We start from the raw sequence: 27,420 nt of genomic DNA, 5'->3' as shown, positions 1-27,420 counted from the left end.
TTTCTGAACTCTTCAGCACATGCTTTTGCAGCACACATGCACAATATGCAGCGTAATCTTCTGAGCTCTTTTCTGTTATTGAGAAGCAAATTTTACAGGAAGTAATTCTTAGCCTGAATTTGGGTGTAGCTGCTTCCTAAATATTAGACACTGGATTGCCAACATCTAGAACCAGTGAACATGTGGAAATCAAGTTGTAATGAGAAAACAACTATATTCATAGTCACTAATTCTTTTTTGGGGGGAAGCTGACATGTGAGATCATGGGATTCTATTATCAGGAAACAAGTAACACTGGAGTCAGAGGTGACTATTTGAAGAAGAGCCAAAACTAAGTTGCACCGATGAAAACACCATTATGGATTAGAAGATACAAATAGGTCTAGGAGTTTGCCCATACTGCTGAATGTGATGCCCAGTGTAGCTTCAAACTAGTTTGGTCAGCTACCTGAGGCAGTCACTCGTTTTCTTCTGAACACAGCCTTAGTGATCTGGATGAGTTAGAGACGGTGGCATTTCCAAAACAATTAACAGAATCACTGTATCTATCTGTTCAAGACACCATAAATAGATTCGATAAATGGAAAATCATTTCAGTGATGGGGTGCCAGTTAGAAATAAAAACTGCCAAACAGAAAGGGCAGCCAGAGAAGCTGTAAAGCATCTAAGTCAGGGTATAGCATTTAGTCATAACTCTCTTCAGGGTAGCTATCACAGTGATTGGTTGGTTGGTTCTTTTTCTCCAAGGTTGGAAAGATTACATACATTTTATTTCATTTCTATGCTACCCATCTGTGGCACCTTTAATTTTATAAGATTACCCCCTAAATTTGGTCCCACTGACAGCCACAGAGATATTATTTTGGCTGATTTCCATCTCCAAAATGTAATTCTTTCCCATACTGATCCCAGTCCCAAACACAAGGCAGGCTGAGGATTTCACTTAAGGAGATTTAACACTCAATTTGCATTAAGCACAGTAATGAATGGAATGTGCAGAATAGATTCAGGATTATGAAAATAACTAGCACCTTTTTAATGTTTATAAGCAGTGCTACAAAAAGCTAGAGATAAATTTTCAATTATATTCTATCCTCTACTGTAAAGAATTCTTCAGTTTTATATTATAAGAACCAGTATTACTGTATAAAATTTCATTAAGGCATAAAAAATTTAAGCAAGGCAGACTCACTATATGCTCCTTTATGAAACAAACAAACAAAAAACTGCAGGTAGATATAAAGGCCATACATAACAAGTAAATATAACATTAAAAAAAAATGAGGAAACACTTCATTTTGGTGCAAAAGATTGACAGTGTTAATAACTTACATTACCCACATTACCCAAGCAAAGGATCCCAAGGCATCAGGCACTGTATTTTAACACACAAGAAGATCCCTTTCACAGAGATTACATCCAAAGTAAAGCAAGATACAATGTGTGAGTTAGAACAATGCACAAAAAAGGAAGAACAAAAGTAACAGTAATAAGACAGCTATATGGATAAACTTGATGTTTCAAAAAGCTTTTAGAGATGATTAATGTGGAAACATTAATTAAATTAATTAAATTAATTAATAATGACCACATTACTCCTTCTCCTAATCATGATCTAAATGCTAATTTCCTGCAGCCTTCACACCAGAAGTGGGCTTTGAGAGGATATTTGAATTGGAACATTAAAATAGACATTTCATTTCTGAATAATTTAAAGCAATACTACTAATAATTTTTTGTAAACTTTTTACCACATAAAGGGCTTTGTCTGTGCTTAGTGAAATTCTGTGTGCCTTATTCAGGTAGATCAATGGAGCTCAGCATGTAGTAGTAGTAGACCAGCAGAACAATATGAAGACCCACCTCAGGGAGATGGTCTTTGCTGCCTTGTATTACTTTACATTTGCAGTGGACAAGCAGAAGAGTGGCAACTTGCAATGGCAAATTGCAATTTTCTGTTCAGCCTCTCACTGAGTAAATTTTCAAGCCAAGATTTTTTGGTTCAGGCCATTAATGGTGTAGGCCTTGCCTACACAAGGAACGTTCATCCACAGAATCCACAAAGTGATTCTGGTGCAGATACAGACTATGCTAGAAGTATGATATTTTTGTCTATCTTTTGCCAGCTCTTTCCTCCTCAGCTCCTCCTGTGTGACACAAATGATTCTAGTGAGAGTGCCATTTTGCTGATATAACTATCTATGTGAGAGGCCTCTGCAAAGCTGGGTTATATCACTAAGAGATCAGGCTCTCCTCAGACTTTCATCAGACACAGGAAAAGTCAAATGTAGATCCGGCCTATGGAGGCAGATTTGAACACATGCACTGATTAGTGTAAAACCTGCAGCATCAGTTCATGTAGCTAACCTTGTGACATTCAAGTATACACTGAGCCTAGAAATTTTCAGGCTACAGCTCAGTAACAAATGTAGTAAGACCATAATAAACCTGAATTCTCAACAGAAGCGACAGCACACTCAGTGCAACTTAATGGTCAAAATGGAAAATTAAAAGTTGCAGTAGGCAAATGTAGATGTCTTGTAGCCCTGCCTTGCAGTCCCATTCTGTAAAGTGGTTATGTACCTGAGATGTGCATCTCATGTATATCTGAGAATATCAGCCTGAGTGGATATTCTGAGGAACAGTAGTATGGCATATTCCAAGATAACAATCTATTGTGACCACCTTGAATTACTTTCATTCAGAGAGAGTCAAAGTACATACTATACAATTCAAACAGAAATAACCCTCAATTGAAAAGAAACTTTTATTGATATAATGTACAAATTATAATTTTAATCTCAATTCCAGTGTTTTCATTGGCTTTTACTCTTGATACTTGGAATAATCAAAATGGTTAATGGGGAAAAATAATTTAAAAGATAGCAATCTAAGGAGAAAAACAAACTTGTTTTTACCAACGATGGAAATAGCAATGCAGAGACCAACCAAAACATTTAAATTTGCTATAAAAATATTCTACAGAGAGTTTTTTGTTTTCTGATATCATAAATCAAACTGAACAGAAACAAACAAAGGGCTGTAGGATTTAGTAGGTTTTTATGCTTAAAGCAAAAATGTTGCATGGATCAACTTCAAGAATTTTGGAAGGGAAAACAGATTTCTAAAATGAAGTAATCTTGTTCCTGACTTTGAAATTATCACGTTATCCTCATAAATTATGGCATTGGAAGCTGGATTTTGCAGGAAACCTGTTAGATATGTGCTAAGTATGCAACTCTATGGAGTTTTTAATCTCTTATGTGCATACACAGAAAAATACTATTATATTGAATTGAATGAGAAAGTTTCATTTCAATAGCATAACTAGAATTTTCTTTTTTCAGTGTTAGTGTCACCATCCTGATTTTTTAAATGAAAGAAGTCTGAAAATCTAATAGAATCTTAATTTGTTTATGCTAATATCTTTCTGTACTTCATTCATTCTGGAAAATTAAAATGCTGGTCAGCTTTATTTTTATTTTAATTTCTAGGCAAGTTGCAATTTTGCACCCTCTTGCACCATCAACATTAAAATGATCAATTTATAAGCACTAGAGTACAGTAAGGTGATAAGGAACAGCCAGCACTTATTTGTCAAGAACACATCATGTCAAACCAGTCTAATTTCTTCTGACAGAGTAACTGACTTAGTGGACAAAGGGGAAACAGTCATGATGAAACAGTTTTACTTTACTAAGTCTTTTGACACTGTTTCCATGTAACAACTATAATGTGAGTGCACAGCTATCTGAAAAATCAACTCTACATTATCAGAGCAGATTTTTTTTTTGAGTAGAATCTCAAAGGATTCCTCACTGTACATTCAGTTCTGCTCAATTTTTCATTAATAAATTGAGTGATGGAATAGAAAGTATAGTTATTAGTAGCAAAAGACACTAAGCTGAGAGGAAATGTAAGCACGTCGGACGACATGATCAGACTTCAAAATATTTTTGATAAATTATCCAAATTCAACCTGAGGAAATTCAAGACAAGTTCAAATTGCCATAATTTGGAAGGAGAAGTCAGATGGACAGATACAAATGGACAGTACTGCAGAACAATACTGCAGAAAAGTACCAGGTTCATAAACTGCACATGAATCAACAGTATAATACCATTGCAAAAAAGAGAAATAACTTTTGAGTTGTTGGAAAAGATTTATTGGGACTGAAACTGCTGAATTTCCCCCACTGGTATTGCAGTTTAAATTTATTCCGTGCCGCGCAGTATTCTGAAGAAAAAGGATTTTTTCATTATAATCATAACCTTGCAGACATCCAGAGCTGCAACCAAACATGAATATGAGTGTTGTATACAAGAAACAGGAAGTAATCATTCTACTCCAGTTGGTGCTGGTCATACCTCACCAGTAATACTGTACCCACTTTTGGAAAACATAGCTTCAGTAGAGGATTACAAGAATGACATGGTCTTTGGAACACTTGAACTATGAATAAAGATCAAAAGAATTTTGATTTTTTTTTTTATTTCCTTTCTCCAAAATGAAGTTAGGGTGATAGGAGATCATTCTGCTGAAGAATAAACTTTTACCCATCCAAAATCAATTGGGTTGTTTTTTTGATCACTGGAGTTAGGATACAAAGTCAACATTTTGATTTGCAGCGAAGAATATTTAAAGAAAATTTTCCAACTGGAAAGTACTGGAATAAGTTACTTCAGGAGGCTATAGAATCCCTGTCAAGGGAGATTTATTTGTATAAGTCCAAATTCAGAGAGATAATAACATATTTTTTTTAAAGAAATCCCCTTCAGCTCTTCTTGAAACATATTTCCAGGCAACTCTGAACTGCTTGGGACATGAAGTGAAGGTTTTCATATACAAGTATTCTTCCACACTCTGACATAGTAAACTTTATTCAAATACATTTTGGGCATATGGAAATCCTGATCTGTAAATAAATTTATCATGAATGTAAGTTTTACCCTATTGTGTCATGGCTCCTCAAAGTCTGTAGGGTAAAACGTCAAAACCCTGTGCTAAAGCAGGATAATAGAGGGAGCACAGATTAAATTGAGTTTGGTGAGGAGGCACATATTTCTGGAGGTAGCTGCTTGTGCTCAGATCCAACTATTTCACTTAAAACAAGACTGAGCCTGAGGAGCAGGCTTCAGCCCTGCAACATGGTCAATTTACAGGGAGCTGATAGCTTGCTCCTCAAGAGTAAGCATGAAAGAGCTACCAGGAGATGGCTGCTGAAAGACAACTACTGCCTCTTTGCTTGGCTTCAGACTCTGGGTTGGATTTTTTGCCTACCAGCATCTCACAGGGCAGCAGCATAAGGCTCTGAAATGTTTTTTGGGGATGTGAGAATTCTACACCTCTGCTGATCTGAGCTTCACTGATAATGCTCCAAGGAAAAATATCATTTGAAACCTATTTCTGGTTATGGCAGCTTGGCTGTCGCACTTGTGTACAGATTAGAGTGCCATTTGTTGTTGGACTGAATACTTTCTCTTTGTTAACAATCCACCCTTTTAAATATTGTTAATATCACTGTTTCATTTGTAAGGTTTTCCCTAGAGGAATGTCTCACACATAGGTGTGCAGGAATTTCGATCTCAAGGCTGAGAGGAGATCTTATCAATGTGTACAAGTATCTGAAGGGAGGGTGTCGAGAGGATGGAGCCAGACTCTTTTCAGTGGTGCCCAGCGACAGGACGCGAGGCAACGGGCACAAACTGAAACACAGACAGTTCCATCTGAACATGAAGAAATACTTCTTCACTGTGAAGGTGACAAAGCACTGGAACAGGTTGCCCAGAGAAGTTGTGGAGTCTCCTTCTCTGGAGATATTCAAAACGCGCCTGGATGCAATCCTGTGCAATGTGCTCTAGGTGACCCTGCTTGAGCAGGGGGGTTGGACTAGATGATCTCCAGAGGTCCCTTCCAACCTCAGCGACTCTGTGATTCTGTGATTCTGTAATTTTCCCCTTAAAGAAGTGCTTATTTGAGGTATTCTACTTTTTCAAGTAGTTTTCTTGTAATGTGGCTCTTGATAGTTGACAGTTATCAGCAATTTGAATTCACTGCCACAACAATGAAGAACTGATCACTGTGCTAAAGGAAAATAGTCTAGGAAAAGATGGTGAGGTTTTTGATTATTTTCTCTACTATTCTGGATGGCAGCTGCTCATCTATCCATGTGCAAACTTCTTGCTCTTTTTCCCAGCATGCTCCATATGACTTGTTGAGACTGACTGTACTCTTCCATAACACACAGTCCAGACCAGTAACCACCTGTTTAACTAGTCAAACTAGGGAAATCTTTCGGCACATATGTTATAGTGAAGTATTTTAAGTGTAAAAAAACCCACCCAATATATGAGGCTGAGATTGTTGTACACAGTCAATTCATTCACAAAATACTCTGTATGCCTATGTAAATGAGGAAGAGCCTCTTGGCTGCCAGGGAAGGGCTGCAGGAATCCTGGGGACACTCACTATTCACCCCTCTTGAGGATGATCAGGGTTTTATTTTGGCTCAGCTGCCCTATAACTATGAGGATCTGAAGTGCCAAGGGAAGCATTCTTTGTGGAGGAGAAGATGGCATGAAGCAACTGGAAGCAGTCTAACTCCCAGAACAGCTCCTCTGTCCCTCATCAGCTTAGCACAAAATGTTGCCCTGTGCTCAGGAATTAATGCAAAGTCACATCTGAGTTCAGCTTTAGGGAATGAAATAGCCATTCAAGGTCCTAACACAGCGTCTCACCCGTAAAGGCAGTGTATTGCTTTACTATTTTGTACCCCTTCTGCAAATACTGCAGAGTTTTGTTAGATCTAACTTCAAACAGGGAGGCACAGTGCTTCTACTCTCCTATTAAAAAAAAAAAAAAAGGAGAAAGTTATTTTATTATTGTTTCCTTATATTAGGAAGGTCCAGGCTGCAAGCTTGCCTTTCTTGTTAATCCAAAGCAGAAATTTTAAAAGTACACAAGTAAACAATATGAATGTAGCAAGCCAAGGGTTACCAATTTCTTCCAGAACTCTTCTCAAATTTGGAAAAGATGTTTTTCTTTTTCCATCTGGTCTCAGACTACAAAACTGCCTGGGACCTACCTAACAAGTTCACCAAGTCTGCCTCACTGGGCTAATTGCTAGTACAAGGCAGATGATTTTCTCTAAAAGAAGCAAAAGAAATCAGCTGCAGACATAAATTCAAGAAAGGTGAAGAGACAGGACAATCAATCTTTCTCCATTTATATCACATTCATTCACATAATATATTAACAATCCTTTCTGTAATCAACAAATTACCCTATTATAAGAAACAACCATGAGGGCATTTGCAAACCTGCAGCAAATGATTTAAAGAAGCGTTTTTCAATCTGTGGATAACTGGTTGTCAATAAAACATCAAAAGGTAATGCACAAAATAATTGCAATATTATTAAACCACATCCACACTTTTTCTGTGCAACCAAAGAATGAATAGAATACTGGAAATAAAAGTATCTACAGTACATTCAAAAGTCTGATTAGTCTGATTTGGGCAGAAGGGTATTGCAGTATTTAAGAAAAATGCACTAGATGGTTCTTATTTTATCAGGGAGGATCACTGATAGGCAAAAAATAATTTTCTGATGAGTTCTACCCTAGATGGTAACTCTTACAACCCATAGCTTTTGTCATGAAATAATCTGTGAATTCAAGCTATGCAAATATGTTATTAAAATATTTTGTAAGCTACAGAAGAGTTCAACAGCAAACAGAAGGCAAATATGTAGTCCTGAACCACTGGCAAACACATCAGAGAAATTCAAACACTCAAGCCTGTTATTCTACTTCTGTGCTTATACTCAGTGCTTTGGATGAATCTTCAGATTACTCTGGTATGCTCTCCACACATGGGTACTTCCTGCATAGCAAGCCTCGGTAAGAGTAAAGTGATCCAATACAATATGCTTTGCTTGTATGCAAGCTAAAAAGGCTTATATCCCTAGTTGCTCAAGGATATAAATACACAATGGTTTACTATTGCCTAGGCCCAAATGTTGGAACTTTTAACACTATATATATTTTTATACACCAGGTAGGTTACCACAGTCAAAACTGCTAGATATGTTCCTTACTCACACATGGAAGTACTGAAGGACTGAGACCTAACCTTCTTCTTTGGGACAGAAGTTCTCAGTTCAAGCATATACTTAGCTGCTTACAGTTCTGCCAAAGCTCAGCTAACCCATCTGTGTGGGTGCTTCCTTACCTACTGTGAAGGAAAGAAGGAAACTGTCTGACAGAAACGACGGCTTGAGAGACTAGAGTCTGTGTACTGAAGATGGACTGGGATGAAGAACCAGGCGAAAACTAGGAGAGATGTCTATGCCGGGGGGGGTCATGCAGTTGAGAGATATATCGATAGGACTGGGAAGAATAAGCTCATGGGGAAGGCAGCTGTGTAGTTAAGGAAGTTATTGTCCATATGCTCTACTTGTTACAGGTGCTGGAAAATTTACAGTGATGTCCTGGCACTGGAAACAGGGTTAGGGGCTGAGCAAGAGAGATGGTGGTAGGCCACACACTGACCAAAGAAATCAAAACATCACCAGATTTTTGCATGTGTATCCTGCCTCTGATATAACTCACATCTCTTTTAAAGTACAGTTCAGTACTGTAAGTAAGTGTGCAGATAACTTGTATCCTTAGATAAATGGCAAAAGAGGAACTCTGCTCTGCTCTGTACTGGTGGGAAAGAGGAGGACTCCATTCCCTGCTGGGAGGAAGGGCACAGCTCCATGCTGTGGTGGAGGAGCAAAGGCCAGGAAGGAAAGAGAAAGTGTTTCACTCCCATGTGGGGAAGGGAGGAAAACCACACTGCTTCATGCAGTGAGAAGAAGGGTTCTCTGCTCTCCAAGTCATGGAGGAGAGGGAAAAAAAACTCCACTCTGATCTTTGCCAAGGAAAAAGACTCTGCCTGATACAATTCCCTTTGGACAATCCTTGCTGCTACTTGATCCAAGTTGTTCTAACAGATAACTCTTGGGACTATATCCAGGAAAGAACTTAGCATCCCTGCTCTGCGCACCCTGAGGCAAAGTCATGTGAAAAAGCAGCACACAGTCATGAAATGGAAGGATGGAACATGAGCAAGTGAGTCAAATGAAAGACTCAAAGAGTGTATTTCACAGCTTTTTGGTACTTGACTACATTCTTTAATGCTGCTCTTTGTGTGCCATACATGCCTGCTCTGGTCTGATATTCACAAGGTTCTTCAAGATTTTCCACCATTTATTTTAAAGTAGTTTTATTTAAACTTCAAATAGCCAAAGGAAAAGTAGCAGTTTAAAGATGTCAGGTAGTTACCTCTGTAGTTCACAGAGCAGAGTGACAGAGGAATAAAAACAAACACGTGCAGCAATAAAAAACACAATGGGGACAGAAAAACCTCCACTTGGCTAGAATACAGAGTTGTCAGATGAAGAACAGGTAGAGTGAATTGATGCAAAGTCATTAGAATTCAAAAATTCTATAACAGAAACTTTTACTGAAACTCCAAATTATTTTTGCAGAAAAAAAACACCCAAAGAAATTTAGGCCTGAAGCTCTTTTATTTTGACTGGGTAAAATTCAGAGGAACACTGGATAGGGATGCAATGGATGTCTGTGATCATAGGAGCTACAACAAAAATAAGATGCATGAGGCCTCTTCCCCACCAAAATATGACCAAGTCTGCTGGTTCCACTACTCTTACTAGGAAGAGTCTCAGTGTTTCAAGAAGGAGCACCTGACAAATGGAAAGAGCCAGAGACTGGAGAAGAGATTCAACGGACAGTAGTGCCAAAGAAAAAGGGGTTGTACGTGAAGAAACAAAATTTTTTGAGTATAATTTCCTTTCTTTCCTTTACCCCAACCCTTCTACAGTGCCCACTCTCTTTGCAACTGAAGGACTGAAAATATGAGGAACCTAGGACAGAGAATGGCCTTTGATGATATAGTAATGAGATTTCATTCTTGACTTTAATAAGCAACAACTGTGCTAGAGCCAAGAAAATTGCCTCTCCACGCAAACAGAAGAGCCTCATCATAAGGCCACTCAAGAAATAGATAGGTTTATTTGTCTTAACATCCCACCTCATTTTAATTAGAATGTGCTAAGATTATAAGTACAATGTTAAAAGTATAGTGTTTGATCACCTCTGCAAGAAAAAAAAAGATATTTTTAAAAGCCTGAATGGCAGCACTTGATCACTGCATTTACAGCACCCAGGCAATCTGTGCCAGTATAAATTAATGATCTCTTAATACCTGAGAGGTAGGAAACTATTAGAATCTCTACAAGGGAGAAACTCAGGAAGAGAGGCAACAACTAAACTAAACAGTGCCGGCCTGCAATCATTTGTTCTGGTTAACTGTCCTCTTCTCCCTGGGTGGCCATGCAATGCCCAGGTCCGGTCTAGGAGTCACAGCTCAAGCCAGTGACAGTTCCCAATACCTAGCAGACATGAGGCCACCCTCATTTAGGAGAAAAGGGAGTTTACATCCATGGACATGAGCCACGTCGTGTCATTTGTCCTCAGGACCAAGGAATGGGCCCATTTTCTTTATGAGTTAGACACTGCCAGAGAAGCTATGGTGACACAATAATTAAGAGGTGGCTAATATAAGGGAGATTTCCAACAGCACCCCATGGATAGTTTTCTCAGAAGCATCCTATGTCATCTTTCAGTACTACTCACCTGGCACACTATGGGGCAGTGAAAGTAGGTGATACAGACTCATTATCGCCACTACTGTCGACTGTCCATGGAACATGAACCCTACAGTAGATGTCAAAATTATCCCTCCAAAACATTTTTAAAAAATGTAGGGTCAGACCTTTCACTTTTGAAAATCAGCAACCCCCCCCCCCGCATTATTAGATAAGCAGAAAATGTGCACTGCAACATTTGGGATGTAAATCAGATGTGCTGTGGAGCTGGGCAAAGATGAAAAACAACAAAAAAACCTCTGCTGCTTCCTCCTAACTCGTACATCATCCTATCATATGGGGCAACCTAACAGATCTACAGTTACTTTCTATAGCAGTACTCTCTTGAGAATAGCTCTATTTTCTTCCTAGTCTAAGATACTTCTCCAAAGGTCTTTTTTCTAAAGCCATAACACTTCATCGCAAGTGAAGAAATGATTAACATGTGCCAGATTCTGTGTATTTAAAGCCCCTGTTTTCAACCCTCTCTTTACAGAAAATTACCTAAGATAATTATTTTTTGTTGGAGACTGCCTTCCAGAAAGGCCACAGTGATACAGAGCTTCACTATGCTTGTAAAAACTGGATTGAGGACTTTTTTCTTTTTTTTTTTGAAAGTCGCTAGGAGCCAGATGTATGTGTGTATATATATATATGTATGTATATATTTAAATGCATAATTACCATTTAGGCAGCTAAATACCTTTTGATATTCAGTCTAAAATAGCTAGGTCTTATTCTGATTTTGTCTGCCTATTTAACAAAGTACTTAAAATAGGATACACATCAACATATCTATCTTCTATTTAAAAAGAGTAAAAATAATAAATTGCAGCAAACACTGTGCTTTGCTTCCAAACAAAGAAAAAATGGTTCTGTCCTATTCTACCATTTTACACTAAAGTCCTTTTCCAAAAAAGTGATCAACAGAGCCTTAGTCCAACTGTCAGCTGTAAAATAATTGTAGGTTTGTCGGATTCATCCAGTATTTACATAATATAGAAGAAAACACTGCATATTCCATGTACATACACATTTTAATGGTTGCTATAAATTAAAAATTACACTCCTTTTTATAGCTAAATATTTATTTTGCAAAGCATTACCACAAATATCAGAAACAAAGTCATTACAACAATGTGCTTGTTATAGAAACTTTTAATGCCTAGAATCATTTGTTTCAAACTTTCCAAAATGCATACCATCCAGACTTTCTGTCCTTTCCTCTCTCAAAGTATGAATATACTTTACTTTTACCTATGTGATGCACCACTGAGGAAATACTTTAAGAATATATTTTTTACTCTTGCTACACACTGAGGCTGCTAGTCTTCTTTTCAAGTCCTACTACTTTGTTACTTTTTAATCCAAATCCTTTCCATATTTCGTCTTACTGTCCTGTTGTCAAAAATGGATGTTGTTTTGTAAGACCTGCCAAAAATGATAGAAATTAGTTATATTTTTATTTCTTTTTTCATAATCAGAGAGGAGGTATCACTTTCGGTATTTGTTTTCTGTATGAAATAACTTTTCCAGAAACCTGAAAGCTATCGTGACAAACTGTTTTGATTTCTGAGTAAGTCAGAGAAGCTTTATCTCTCTTCAACATCTGTGCAAACTAGGACTGCATCCAAATAGACAACCTCAGGGTCTGAGTAAGAGAATATTCAATATTCCATTGAAAAGTCAGCTTTGAGGGAGTATAATAAACATCACAAGGGTAGAATAATCATTCCCCCACAAGGGAAAGGTTTTCATTTTATGAAAAATAAGCCACTGCATCAGCAATATGGTGCATGAAATTTTCAGAAACACATTCTAACCTGTGGGTGGCTACTGCACTTTTGATGTCTGGAACATTTTTGGGATGCAGTATTCAAAAGAGTTGTCAGCCAGAAGTGGTTGCAGCTGGAGAAAGCTGGAATCTGAATCTAGGACTGGAGTGGACTAGCTGCAAATTACAATAAAGGCCCACCCAGCGTATAAGCTTTTTGCTCTCTGAACCAATAAAAGTCAGGGTAGCTAAAGTAAAAAAATATTGGTTTGGTTTTAGAGATATATGAATGTCTCTACCTAAAACAGGAGCATAATGATGAAAGACACCACACTTCTCACAGCTGATCAGGGCTCAGAGCCAGCGAGCTCAGTAAAAAGCCTCCAGCAGCCAAAACACTGGGCAACACTGATGCAACAGTCCCTTAGACAGATTGTTCTGACAAGACTCCAGCAAGCTTCTGGCTAGACTTACTGTCATTCTCCCAGCACCTATATTAGTTTAGGAATAGACAAATGTATTTATAAAGCAGGGTCTCTGCTTGAACCCTATTAAGCCAGGATTCATTGCTTAAACTGAATGAGGGCAACATTTAAAAAATATCTTGAATAATCCATTTTCTGCTGTTACCTTCTTATCCTATAGGCTACATTTTCTAAACATGGCCTCAAACTACTTTTAAAGGATCTGCATATTAACAGTACATTATAAAGCTTTTACGCTTATACCTTAATCCCTCACATTTCTTTAATTTCAGTAGAATTGCACATTGTTGCTGCCTTTGGCCAGTGTGTCTATCTGCCTGGACACTGGTGTTTTTCAGATTCTATTAACATGACATAATTTATTCCAGCAAAGATTTAATTTTAGCTCACTGTGTAATCAAACAGCTGAAATATTTTAATTATTGTAAATTCTAAGTCAACCCAACAAATAGCACTCTCCATTGGACTGTATGTTCTGTTTATATGACTAAAAAGAACTTTCAAAGTAATATATGTTTAGTAACTTTAAGACTAAATGCTATCTTTTGTTTTTAATTTAACAAAGTCCAATGTCCTTACACTATTTTTTACCAATTAAGAATTTCCCTTTCTCAAGGAAAAGAGTGCTTTTGAAACAGAGTTTTTAGTACAATTCTGTAGAGGGTTTATTTTAACTCTACAAAGAAATAGTTTGTGTGCTTTTCTGTCAGAAAACATGAATATGTTCTGTTAATAATTAGGAAGGAGAACACATATCATTCAGAAAAATATATAATGCATTTAGACTCCCTAACAAGAAACCACAACATCCCATTAGAGAACAGCATTTATTTGGGTATGTCAGAAACACATCTGTCTTATACTGAAACCAGTGATGTTTGTGGCTTGAGATTAGGCCTCCATTTTCAACTATTTGGCAACTAGCCAGACTTAATTGCTAAAAGCAAAATTAAAAGTGACCAAAATGATGTATGATGTATATTTTTGGTATACATTTTTTCTTAAAGTATACTGAGCTTTGATTTTATGGAATAGAACCTATTTAACAAACACATTAAGTATGCTTGTAATTCATTATGCTCTGAGGATCACCACATTTCTAAGTACTTCGCTTGTCTAGGAAATTCCTTGCTAAACAGCACACAAAAAGAATGCTTCTGAAATGTATATTTTACTTGTCAAAGCTTTTCATAGGACTCGAATGACATATATTTTGCATTGGGAAACCAGCCTATTTTGTATACTGTCAGCTGTACATTTGTACCAGCAGTTAACCAGAGATTTTTGGAAAATAAGTTACAGCTGCTAGATTTGAAGATAGGCATAATGTAACCCACAAAATTTTTTTTTGGCCAGCCTCACCATTATTATTTTGCACAATATTTTAAATGACTTATTTATGATAGACTGGATCTTGTGTTTTTGCTGGCTTGCTTATTTAACCTTATCTCCACAGGGTTGTTTACACTTTCAGAACCTGATTTCAATTTTCTTTAATTTTCTCTGAGACTTTTGTATTTATAAAAGCTGAGCATCTAGTGACCTCTCTATTCCTGACATTTCCTTTACTCTCCGCTATGAAAAAGAACAAAAACCCTAGTGTCTCATTTCTGTTCCAAAAAAACTAAACTGCTTCCTTCAGTGGGTTGGTCCTTGTAATTGAAAATGGCAACCAGATGTTTACAGAACACACCAGCAATTTTCCTTGAGGCCTTTACTCTTTATAATTGTTTGCTAAAGTTAGCTGGATTTCATGGAAACTTGTCTAAGGCTGAAACAGCAAGTGGGGTCTCTTTCTAACTGTACTGCGGACAATTAAAAATAAAAAAATGAAATGAAAGTTAGAACTAATGCTACACACTCCTGTTAATGTATTTCAAACTCCACTCACTAAGAGAGGAGATTTTTTTCTCTTAGAACTATTTTTTACATACCATCCCACTAAAGCTGTTTCTGTTTCGGAGAGTACATTATTTACTTGGTAGCTGCTCAAACTTCAGCCGGCTATACTCTAAGCACCACTGACTTTATGATCCCTTCCCTTTTCCCCACATCTGTCAGGAATATTTTCTCACAGATTTGTATTTTTGAGTATATTTTGCATTTTAAGAAGATGCAGAAGAAGATGCTATAAGCCACATATTCTTCAGTTCAAGCCCTGAGTCACAGCTGATTTGTACCTGGAATCTCTCCACGTCCTTTAGAAATCACTATGTTTACCCTATTCAGTTTATCTATCTGCCTCATTTCCTCAAGGCCACTCATAGACTTAAGGAGTTCTGTGAGTCCATACTGTTACCCCACAAGGGGACACACTACACCCAATAAAATCTCTCTATCTGATATTTAAAGATCTCTAAGTATAGAGATCCCACAGCTCCAGGGAATCTATTCTATTGCCTCAATAGCCTTATCCCTAGAAAAGTTTTCTTAATATCTATTCTAATTTTTTCTTGTTGCATTACTTCACGTCCTATTTACCATGAACATGAAGAATGGATTATTCCTTTCTCCCTGGCAGCAGACTTTTTCATATTTTACATTAACAAGTACCTCCATTCCCCCAATCTTCTCAATGCTTATATTCACTTCAGAAAGAACAATTCTGTGTCCTCCTGTTTCTACCCCCTCCTCTAATTCTCACTACTTTTGCTGATATATTATGTCTTGGAAAAAGAAAAGAAAATGTCTGACAGTCACCAGGCATGGCCTTGGGGCCTCTGAAACCCATGGCTATAGTTTATTCACTAAACTAATTAGCAGCCCTGAGGAAAGTATTACTGGCTGCACTTATGAAGCAGCGCTTCTGCAAGTTCCTACCTTGCTGCTGGCCAGATGTCAGCAATTAAGCTGATTCTTTAGCCGATTTAGCTTCTGGTTAAAAGTATGAATAGTCAGGAGTACTAGAGGTGATACAATATGCTGGAGAAATAGCATAAAGATTAACAGCAAGGAACATGTGTTTTCATCCTAGTTCTGACAGTGAGTCATATGGCATGAGACAAGATTCAGCTTTTATCCTAATTTCTCCATCTCTAACCCTGGTGTGGTAACATTTGTCTGCCCTCTAGGCCTATTGTAAATAGAAGCAGACAGACAAAGATTTTTTTTTTCTGTGAAAAATTTAGATTTTCTTTTAAGAGCAATTTTTTCAAATGACACATAAGAAACAAACAAACCAAAATGAAAAACTGACAAAGAATGATTTTGAAAATTGCTTTTTCAGAGAGGCAAGGTAGATTTTTTATCATCTGTCTCTCCATTGCTTCTTCAGTCATATAGCATCCAGTCATAGACAGAAACCCTCAGCTAGCATCACTTGATGTGTGCTGAACACCTGTGCTGGCTCTGCTCTCTTGCTGCATGCTCATGCTTCTTGACATAACCCAAACAGCAGCTTTTTCAGCTCCATTTCAACAGGAAGCAACTGCTTGGTGCAAGGAAGCAAAGAAGCACTCTATCCAGCTGCCAAGGAGTCAGCCAGTAGTAACCATACCTGCTATAACAATTCAACAATCCTCAAATCAGCATTTTACGGCAAAATGAAAATGTTCAGGCTGCCCTAACAGTGAGGGATTATTCACTACTTGCTATAAAAATAAAACCCTAAGTATGCCATGAGAAACAATGGCATTAATGTCACCTTAAATGAAAGACAGATCTCTTGACCCTAGCACACAAAGAGCCAAGACTCATTCACTTATTCCTTCCTGTTCTCAGAGCAGCTCCACCCATCCACTGCTCCCACAGCTGCAAAAAGCCTGATCATCCTCATAGCTAGTTGCTGGAGACAGGGCTTAATCTACACAATGAAAGAACATAAACACAGCACATTCTTGAAATGGCAGAAAACAGAATAGAGTTCAATGAAATCATACTGATAAAGTTAGCAAAGAGGAAATAAATTTAGACCTAATATTGTTTGCAATATTTGTAAATTTAAAAATATAGATGGAGTATGATCTTCGCTGAACAATCTCAAGTGAATGAATACAACATGGAGCTGATATTGATTTCAGTTGAAATAAATATCAAGATTTATTGACCCAAGAGGTATATATTGACCAAAGTTAAGCTGGGTTCAATACGTATCTTATGGAACAATAAATCACCAAAAAAACAAATCAATATATGCACTGTAACCATCCTTCTAACAGCTTGGCTAAAATTTCATCTTCAGTGGATGTCACTCAAACTGCAAATAAAAGCCACAGTAAAGTTTAAATACTTCACTGTAGTATTCTAAAAATAGGAAACGATGCTGTAAAATCAATACTATGGAAATAGCATATGATTCTTTTTTAAAGTCATCCACTATAATTGCACAAACTTCCAGCAAATTATTAAAATTAACATTCTAAGACAGCAGGGAGCATATAATGTTACACTGCACTTGGTTTGCCAACAGCCTGAATAGATGCACTTTTTTCCATGGCCAAACTCACTGACCATGATTAAGGATATGCAAAACCTTTTTCAGTTCCAGAGGCTGGAACAACAGAATTTTGCATGTTACTATAGAATGAATTAAAACTGATCGGTCAGATTTGTAGCATACAATTGCATATCTTTTCTGGAGTCTGCAGTTTTCCAAGATTTGCCTAACTGCCAGTAAAAGTGAAGAATAGAAAAATGAAGAAAAAGCCTATTAAGGGAGGGTCACCATTGACTAATAGGGCAACCATATGGAGCAAAGGACAGAAGAACTGATGGCTACAGCAGAAAAGATTTAAGCAGTTTATTTATCTTAGAAGAGATAATGTGGAGAGAGTGTGGAATTCAGGGAAGGTTCAGACAGCAGAAAGTAACTAGGAACAAATTATGTTTGGAGGGCAGAAATGCATTTTAGTCACATGAATTTCTGAGAGTTGGAGAACTGTGTGAAAATGTTGGGATCCCAGAGCCATAGGGACCCACAGGCCCTATTAATCTTTCCTGTGACCCCAGAGATGACAGATTATCTGACTGGAAGGAAAAGTAAGAAGGCAGAAGACTCTGGAAAATCTTTGGTAGGTTCTTCTCCAGCATTTGCCACTCCTGGAGGAGTAAGGGTACTCTGAAGCCAGACAGTTTATCCCACTCATCTCCGACAGAGCAGAACAGCTCTGCGCTCGGCTGGGCAAAGGAAGGCCTGAAACTTGTGAAGCTCAGCAGGGCAAACCTCCCAGGAGGAAGCCTGGAGGTGCAGGGCTTTCTCACTGCTCCTTCTAATCCTTTTATTCTTTTCCTTGGGGCTATGTGACACTTCTTCCAAACCCACTCTGAGGCTGCAACAAACACAGAACTTGTCTCAGATGCTATGCCTCTGTGAATAGATTCTCAAATGTGAGGAAAAGACAAGGAGGAAGGAAGGAACAGAATACCAAGCACACCATCTTCTGCCTAACTGGAAAACAAAAGTGTGCCATTTATAGAAGCACTTGAAGTTACAACTTGATGTTTATCTGATCAGCGATCATCTGACCTGATTTGAACTTCCTGTTTTAATATGGACTTACCATACATACTGGGGATACTGAACATGCCTAAATGGATCTACCCCTAGCAGCAGCTTCATGTCCGAGGTGGCAATCCCAGCTCACCACAAAACTTGGTTATCCTGTCATCTGTTAATAAAACAGTACCACCTCCCTATCTCCTCCCCAGCAGCAGAGTGAGATGTGTTAAACCTTACATCAAAACTGTCTCATTTTTGGATGCAGCAGAAGGAAGGCTCAAAGCTGCTCAGGGCTAGAGCAGATATCATCAGCCCACGGGCTGTTCCTGCCATGTGGGATTAATTGCAAAGGAAGAGTGAAAGCACAACTACTTTTTGCTCAAGCAAAGTTGCTTAAGAATTTACTGACAAAACTCTTTCTCAGTGAAAAATGAGGGGTTTGAAAAATTTATATTTACTGCAGAAAGTATCTGTATGGATTTTTCATAGGAAACCCATAAACCACAATCCCTTTGCTTGAAAAGAAGAAAGTATGTTTTTCCTTTTAGCTAACTATTTTCCAGTTTCCAGAACTCAAAATATTCTGGTTGGTCTGTAAGAAGCGAAAAATTTCCACTTAAGACTGTTTTCCTGATGTTTCTCTATGGCAGCCATGAACTCAAAATAATGCCTGCAGCCCAGGTGTGGAGGATCTCTCTGGAAGATCAGTGTGCAGAGCTGCCACACTTGGGTTTCAAATGGGAGCTCAACTGGTCCCAAAATTAATAATCAGCCAGAACAAAAAAGTTAGGAATGTTTTGTAGTGTTTTTTTTCCCCATATATGACTTCAGCTAGACTCTTGGCTCACTGCCATTCTAAACAAAAAATCCTTTAGAAATTTGAGTGAACTTTGAAAGATACATGAGTAAGACAGACTGCACTGCAACTGCACAAAAATAAAAGCACCAGATAGAGCAGCTAAATAATACCAAGTAAGAAGGAATGACTCTTTTTATAGTTTTTTCACAACATTCATGATCTATGTTTCTCAGTCCATTATCTACATCTTTTTAATAGAGGTTCCAAGGAACATATTTTTTATAAATTATAGCATCCTTTTAGGAAAACATTATGACAAAGCAAAACTCAAAATACCCTTCTCCAAAGTATGGTGAATCAAGTACTATACAATCTAGACCAGTAAACCCCATCATCCACTGGCAAAGAAAAATAACTTTGAGCATAACTTGTTTAGTTCTAAGAAAACATCATCAGCTTGGTATGCAGACATGCTCTTTTACTTACTTCTTGTTTTTAAAACATGACTTTAAAGCTAGGCACTTACATAACACAGGGAACAGTTAAAAACAGACTTATGTTGCCATGAAGTGAATCAGTGGAGTCTTACTCTTTACCTTAAATCGGCAAGCATTTGATTTTTTTCAATACATCTAACATATGCTGGAAGCTGTAGGATGTTCCTGGAAAATACGTAAAACCTTTTTATTAGGGTTTTTTTTTTCATTACTGGAAAAATACTGCAGGAAGTACTGGTGCCGGCCTGTAAAATATCCAGTTAACTTGATTTCTGCAGATGCAGTGTTTTGAGAGTAACAAACTTGTGTTGCAGAATGTGAACCTGAGTTGGCCACTGTAGTAAAATTTAGTACAGTGATTTTTTCCAAGTCCTAAGTGAATTTGGCATGCCCACTTCCTCAGCCAGTTGAAACAACAGTATGTCAGAGATGATTCATATGGTCTCCAGAGACATTGCCTTTTCTCTGAAGCCCATCTGACCTTAGCAAAGCCTGCAGACATGGTGTGTCTTGTCACTCTGTGAGGGTCAGTACTCAAGGCAAGGAGTGGCTGAGAGGTGCTTGTGAAACCAGATTAAAATAAAAGAGATTGAGGTGAAGAAAAATTACTACTTTGCAGTGCAGCCTGACAAGAAAACTGCATGAACCTCATTTTCAAGAAAGTTTCTTGAAGAAAGTTGAATTTGTGATGGAATTTTGAGCATGCCAAATAATTGTTTTTAATCTATGAAACTACTGATATTGGTTAAAGCATAGAGCAAAACTGATGTTCTCTGGTAACCCCAGGAACTTACTGAAGTCAGAAAGATACAAGTGGTGCTCTCTTTACTATGAGAAATAACTAGCCACAGTTTTTCTGCCTTGCAGTCCCTAAATTGACTTCCAAAAGAATATTAAATTGAGATCAGTTTTGGTCCTTACCTCTAAGGTGTCCAACAGCACTTAAACACACTCAGTGTATTTAACTGGTGTCCAAAGCTCCACTGTAAAGCTCCACAGTATGACTTTACATCAGAAGGATACAATCTCTTGTGCAAGAGACAAAGTTTCTTCAGTAGCCTGCCTTAACTATAGATAGAATTTCAGCAGGAACTAAGAACCTACAGAAATTCCCCCCAGCGTCTGCTGCAAGTGAAAAATGCACTTCTTCTATATTGTGTTCTCTAACATGCTCAGTATATACATTGCAAAAATATCAAAGCATTATGCAAGCAAAAAGCCTACCTTTCTGCATACAGCTTTCCTGTTAGAGTGAATAAGAGGAAGAACCAAATGGAGCAGATATTTGTTATGTCATACAATGCTCTACTGGAAATCACTGAGTGAATATATTGATGAAGCTGGTATAAGAAGTCATCAGGAACAACTGAACTGATTTGGTTTTCAGGACTAATTCAAATGTGTTTTTTTTATAGAAGGAAGAATCTAATGAAAGAATCTTTGTGAAAAACTAGCTGCATAACTGGAAAGGACTAGAATTTGGTTTGCAATCTTAATTCACATTGAGACTTTATAAGTTTTAGCTCAGTGGCAGAATGTTGGATCAATAGCTAACATTTAGTAATTAATGAATTAAGTAATTAACATCATTCTTACTGTGATAATGGCCCTCATGTTTGGGCCCTTCCATCAGTCTCCTGTTTTCAAGAACTGTAACTGTATATCCATGTTGTGCCAGGATGCGCTGACAGATCTGACGTTCGATTTTACTGTGGGCAGGAGGAGCATATAGAACTGCTCTTCTTGTATGGCTTCCAAAGTACTGAAGAATGGAGTCTTTGATCTAACAGCAAACACAACACAAAGACAACAGCTGTAAGATAAGACACCTCTCAGGATTATAAAATGTGGTTGTTATTTCTCACAAAAATAAGCTAGTAACTTACTGTGACAATCTGGGAAATATTTATGGTACATTTAAAAATTCTCTTTATATTAGGGATTTCTGACCACAAACCCCATTTTTTCTGCCCTCTCCATTTTTCCATCTTCATTTTAGACCAACATTTGAAGGTTTCATAGCTTAGGGTAACAATGGATGATTTTTAAACCATAGTCTCTCCTTCATGGAAAAATCTTGGGCTTAAAACCAGTCTGCCCAGATGAGCTGGTAACGGCACTTGCAGGTGAGTTTGACCATGGTCTGAGACTGATATGTGGGTGACCTGGCAGAGAGGGCTTGATGGATCTCATGCCAGCTGTTTCAAGGAACATATGTCCTACACAAGACAGTAAGCACAGGGGTCTGAGTTCTAATATGCAGCATGATTAAGGGAAAAAAGAAGAATACTGAGATAGAAGGATGCAGGGGAACCGTAAATAGTACTGCAGTTTGCTGTGCCTCTTGAAAATTATGTATATCCCTGTCTGCACCTTACTACCTTTCCACAAGCTATTAGTCCTACATGATCCAGTCCATGGCAGGACTGGCAGAGAGACATGTATATAGCAGCAAGGAGAAAGGTGTATGATGTCACCAAAGAATCCCAAGAAACTCTTGGGCTGTCTACCATCCAGTGTCTTTCCAACACAGGGCCTAGTGACAGCAGCTTTTAGAGAAAATCCTTCCTCCCTATCAATAACTGAGGATATGAGCTTCTTGTAAGGGAAAGGGAAGTGAGCCCTCCCACCCCGCCACACAGAGACAATCCTGCAGACTGGACCTATAGTGTGAGCGTGACATTTAGTTCTGAAAAGACTGAATCCTGGCATCATTCTCACCTTGCAGCTAATTCTTTGGAAAAGAGGGTATATCTGGTGTGAGTTACACAGGGCATAAAAATAGGATGTTCCATGTGGGAAACAAGTAATTAATATCTAAAATATTCTAGCTCTTCTTTTGCAATAAAAATGTCATTAGCAAACAAGATTTTCTCTTGGTGAAAATTATTTCTCTTTAGGACTGAAACACACTAGCATTAAGGGCTTTAATTCAGGATATGAAGTTAGTTCTTGGCAAGTGCATGAATTCCAACCCAGCAGTAGCCACCAATATCTACTTTAAAATTTTAAAGTTATCCCATGACTTCTAGTTTTAGAAAGCTTATCACTGGACATTGGAAGCGCTACACAAACAAGACACCACCATTCTTGCACAGAAGACCACACTGAAAAGAGAAATAGATGTTTTGAGATAAACAAATGCTATTCAAGGTGTGTCCAGTTGTTTATAGGTCTGGGAGCTAGTGATAAAGGCACTCTCTCAGCAGCACTCTCTTCCCCAAGTACAGGATGTAGTATTATGTTACACTTGGCTAAGGTATAAGTTTCTCTCTGGCAGTGAGGAGTATGCACTGTTTTAGAGCCCTGAATCTCTAGTGCCACTTCTGCTTTTATTCTAGAACACACATCCTCTATGAACAGGATTAGCATAACTGATGAGGAGACATTGAAATATATCTAGCTACAACACTGTCAGGGTCTTCCACATATATTTGCTAAACGTGTAACCCAAAGCTACTTTAGACATTGGCATATTCAGATACATGTTGATCACATGCTGGTAGGAAGAAGCATAAATAGTATATGATCAAGTCACAGGAATTATGTTATGTAACCTTGTCAGATGTCCTCCCCTGTCCTTGCAGTATTTTTAAAACATGTTAGTTCAGCCGTAAGCTCAACGCTAAAATGTCTTAAAACATCTCTTCCACACCACAGCATATTCTACTTATTCTTTCCCATTCTGCCTTTGCCCCTCCCTCTTCTCCGCTTACTCTTTTCTTTTTCCTGCCTCATGTAACTGCAGCAGCCACTGGCAGTCACTCCTCTCCCTCTCTGTTCCTAAAAACAGCCCTGGCCCTGCCCCCATGCTCCCTCTCTCTCCTACTGCTGTCTCATCCGGAGAAATGCTGCGTAACACCAGCAGCAGTGTGGCCAGATATTTTCTCTTCTCCATTTCACTTGCATCATGGAAGAAACTCAGCAAAGAGAGACACCTCTAGCTTTATTTTGCAAGCAGATCCAATTTTCTGTCCCATGTGTTGTGCTGGCAAACACCACAGGGTGAATTAAGGACAGGCAAGGCAAATATAGGGGCTGGAGCCCAAGACACGTTCAGTATCTGGTTTTTCATTAGGAATTATCCTTTGCTCCTTTCAGGTCCCTCACAGTGCAATGGAGGGTGCTTGCTCTGAGGAGTGAGGGTCCTGCCTTAAACATTGCTGCACTTTGTGTGCACCCCTCTTCACTAATGGACATTTTAGTTATCATGCTTTTTTTGTGCTTAACGTTAGGAATCACTCTAAAAAAGGCTGGTACCAAAATGCGACTTTCTTCGTAACAGCAAAGTCTCCTGCAGCATCACTCCTTAAGCATTTTATTTAAAACAAATTTTACTAGCTTCTATTTCAAGCACCCAGCAACAATTTTATTTTCTCCTCCAAGAGATATTCCAAGAACAGCTCATAGAGTTTACCTCATCCTGGCCCTGCCTCGCAGCCCACACCTATCTCACTAGGCCACAGCTGGACATAAGAGCTCTCTTCACAGTGTCAATGGCCTCTCTCGTCCCTGGAAATATGGTCTTTTTTTCTTAATTAACAGCTTCGAATCCTCCCTTAGTCCTCCTCCACTCTCCAGTGAGAAAGCCCACCTTCTTTCTTCGAGCAGGCGATCCCGCTCTCCTCGGGGCCCCGTGCTGCCTCCTGGCCTGCCGGTCCCTCGCGCGCCTTCCCCACACCCGTCCCTGCCGCCTCGGCCTTGGCCCGGGGGCAGTGGCCGGTGGCCTGGCGCCCACTGTCTGGGCTGGGCCGGGCCGGGCCGGGGCTGCCTGCCGGCCAGTAGTAATGCCAGAGACAGGCAGGAAATGGCACAGAGAGGGTTAGCCAGAGAGGGCTATAGCTCTCGGGCAAATATTCATTAAAAAATAATCATTGGTAACTGGTTATCACCCATTAGTGACATTGATACTAGTAAAAAAGAGAAAGTTCAAGTAATGGCAATGATGTAAGTCACCTCCACAAAACAGGAAAGGCAAACAGCGCTGAGCTGCTCCCCAGCCCTGCGCAGGGGCCTGCCTCCAGCAGCCCGCCTCTGACGCACGCGCGAAGGGCTTACGGCCGCCCTCGCACACGGAGCACGCCATAATCTACTCCAGATGCCTGGAGAGCTGTCTTTAGAACACGCAGCTCAGGGACGCGTGACAGAAATTTTTAGGTTGCTGGTGTCCAAAACCTCCCTGTGCAGAGCTAGAAGACTCAAGCAGGCCTAGCCTGGGACACACTGCAGTGTGCACCCACCCTCACTCCTGTCGCCCAAATGTTAAACGAGCGTCACTTTTATCCACTAGCCTTCCAAAAAAGCAATTAGAGACAACGGGATCTTTGGGGCACAGAGACAATTCAGGCTCCTAAATTTAACAGCTTGACCTGGTGTTTAATCTGACACTATTCAAAAATACAGTGTAGCTCAACACCATCTATGGTGCTTGGTTGAGACCCATGTATAGTGTTGCCAGATTTATTTCCTTTGCCCTTTCCTTTCAGAGCTATTTGCAATCCAGGTTACAAGATGTAACATGTTCTTTCTGTTTTCTTGCCAAGCCAGGGCAATTTAGGGTGGGGGCTTTTTTTGTTTGCTTGTTTGGGTTTTTTAAAACCATCCTTTAGCTACAGAGTATTAAAAGATTCTGGACAACTTCATGTTTGTAGCAAATGATTCCATAATTTTTTCCAAACCTCTATAGAAAACACCTTACATCATTAACCATGCTGATCTAGTTACTAGTAGAAGTATTTCAGAATTTCCAATATTATAGCAATAACAGTCATATTTCTATAAAAGTCTGCTGTTTTTCATAAAACCTTTTCTCAACCATAAAAATGCAGTCTGGGCAGGGAGTTGGTATAGAAGAAGCAGAGTACAATAGATGAAAATAATCTGCTTGTATATCTTGTCATTTTATGATTCACACTTTTTTGGTATTCGTGTAACTTCAATGTGCAGCAGGCTTAGACTAGAAAAATGGATCCATAACATTTGGAATATTTGTGAATAAGTGTTAATGAACAAATGTTTTTATGACAAAATCAATTTTTTTCCTCTTTCCTAATTTGAAATTTCAGGTTATTTGTTAGCAGGTCAGTTTATTACAGATTCACTACACCTACATGAAAGAGATTGATAAAGAACATCTGTGGCCCAAGTCTTATCTAGAGAATAGTGTGGCCGCCTCCACTGAAATTAATGAGGCTTTACAGCAAAGCTGAGATTTCCCATATAATTTAGGATGAGGCCTATGTCACCTTTGACATGATATACCTGCTCTTACAGCTTGAAACCATTGCACTTAGTAGAGTCACTGACCTCATTTTAGTGCAATAGGCTGTTACACAGATGATCCACGGCCTTAACAACCAGTCTAAAGAAACTGTGATGGACTCTCAAGTAAATAAAAAAGCATAAAAATTAATTTTGTAATTTTGTTTTCAGCTTATATAATAACCTGAAAAATACAAAAGAAAATAAAGTGCCCTTTTAAATGAGCTCCATAAAATCTATTATGAATTTAAAAAGATCCAGCAAATGAAATATTCCTGTGAGGCCTTAATAAACCAAATAAACAGTGTGGTTTATATAATATGAAAGCTCAAGAATTACATAACTATCCTTGTCTGACTGAAAATAGACATTTAATATCTGAATTGTACTTGTTAGTTCTGTCTGCCTGCAAATTCCAGGCAGCTGTGAAGTTCTCTGCTAAGGAGAAAATGTTTTGAAATTTTCCTTTAAATCAGTTTATCCAATTCTAGGTTATGAGTGTATAAAGATACAATAGATTATACTAGTTTCTGAAGCTTTCCTTTATCTTACAAAATTTCTGGATTGTTCCAATTTAAATTCTAAAATTGGGTCAGTAATTAAATCTTACAATATATAATTACTGTTGTTGCTTTGGACAAGAAGAAAATAGCAAAGATATTTCAAGTTGAGGGGAGAAAAACAGTTTCTTGGCATTTTTTCAGATTCCAAGAAGACTGCATAATTCCATAAATATTGATGCATTGTCTCTGCCTGGCAAGGAAGCAAATATACAGTTTGAACCATTGCCATAGAATTTCATTGACCATCACTTCAACTTTGGAAACAAAATTCTTCTTCCTGAAATAATGGCCCAACTTAAGTCTGGCTGAGCTTCTCTCAGGGCAGAACTCAAAAGCTGTGAATCATCTTTTCAGCTACCCAGTTCTTGTTGCATTAGTCCCTGTATAGTTTACAGGCAGCCTCTCTTTTACATCAAGCTACCCAAGACTGATGGAGTCTTGTCCAATAGCTTCAAATAACTTGACTGTACCTACACTTTTACCCCACCACTTTCTACAGGTGCTTGCTGCAAGAGAGAGAGAGATACAAGTGTTACTATGCCAACTGAAAGCCCTTTGCATGACAGGGGAGTGCAACAGAAATACTGTGAAAGAGAACCAGCCTTACACAGACAACACTGTCATTATTACCAATATTCACAGGCAGAAAACTGCCTAAATTCCATCCCATTTAGCTGGAAAAAAGCCAGCAAAGGAAGTGTGGATCTATCTTCACTTTTAAATACTACCTAGCACAACAACACTACAATCCATAAGTGGGACTCCCAGACACTACTGCACTAAAATTAACTATCATTAATAAGAAGAATGATAACAAAAAACTTTGGATGTGGTTATAATAACTCAAGTGGTTCATTTACAGGACTGTAAAGACCTTTATTAATTCCAAA

At 38.4% G+C, this 27,420-nt stretch overlaps 1 protein-coding gene across 1 annotated transcript in view; it reads right to left on the bottom strand.

Annotated features, from left to right (window-relative positions):
* The window catches only part of CPED1 (cadherin like and PC-esterase domain containing 1), a 154,828-nt gene that overhangs the window by 120,265 nt on the left and 7,143 nt on the right, over window positions 1-27,420 (bottom strand). Inside the window, exon 3 of the mRNA XM_026067055.1 lies at window positions 21,303-21,489. Coding sequence (XP_025922840.1) covers window positions 21,303-21,489 — 187 coding nt within the window. The remainder of the gene's footprint in view (window positions 1-21,302; window positions 21,490-27,420) is intronic.

The sequence above is a fragment of the Apteryx rowi genome, unplaced genomic scaffold, assembly GCF_003343035.1.
Source record: "Apteryx rowi isolate R43461 unplaced genomic scaffold, aptRow1 scaffold_252, whole genome shotgun sequence".
NCBI classification, from domain to species: Eukaryota; Metazoa; Chordata; class Aves; order Apterygiformes; family Apterygidae; genus Apteryx; species Apteryx rowi.
The sequence above is the reverse complement of the archived record's forward strand: the minus strand, read 5'-3'. Positions and strand labels throughout refer to the sequence as shown.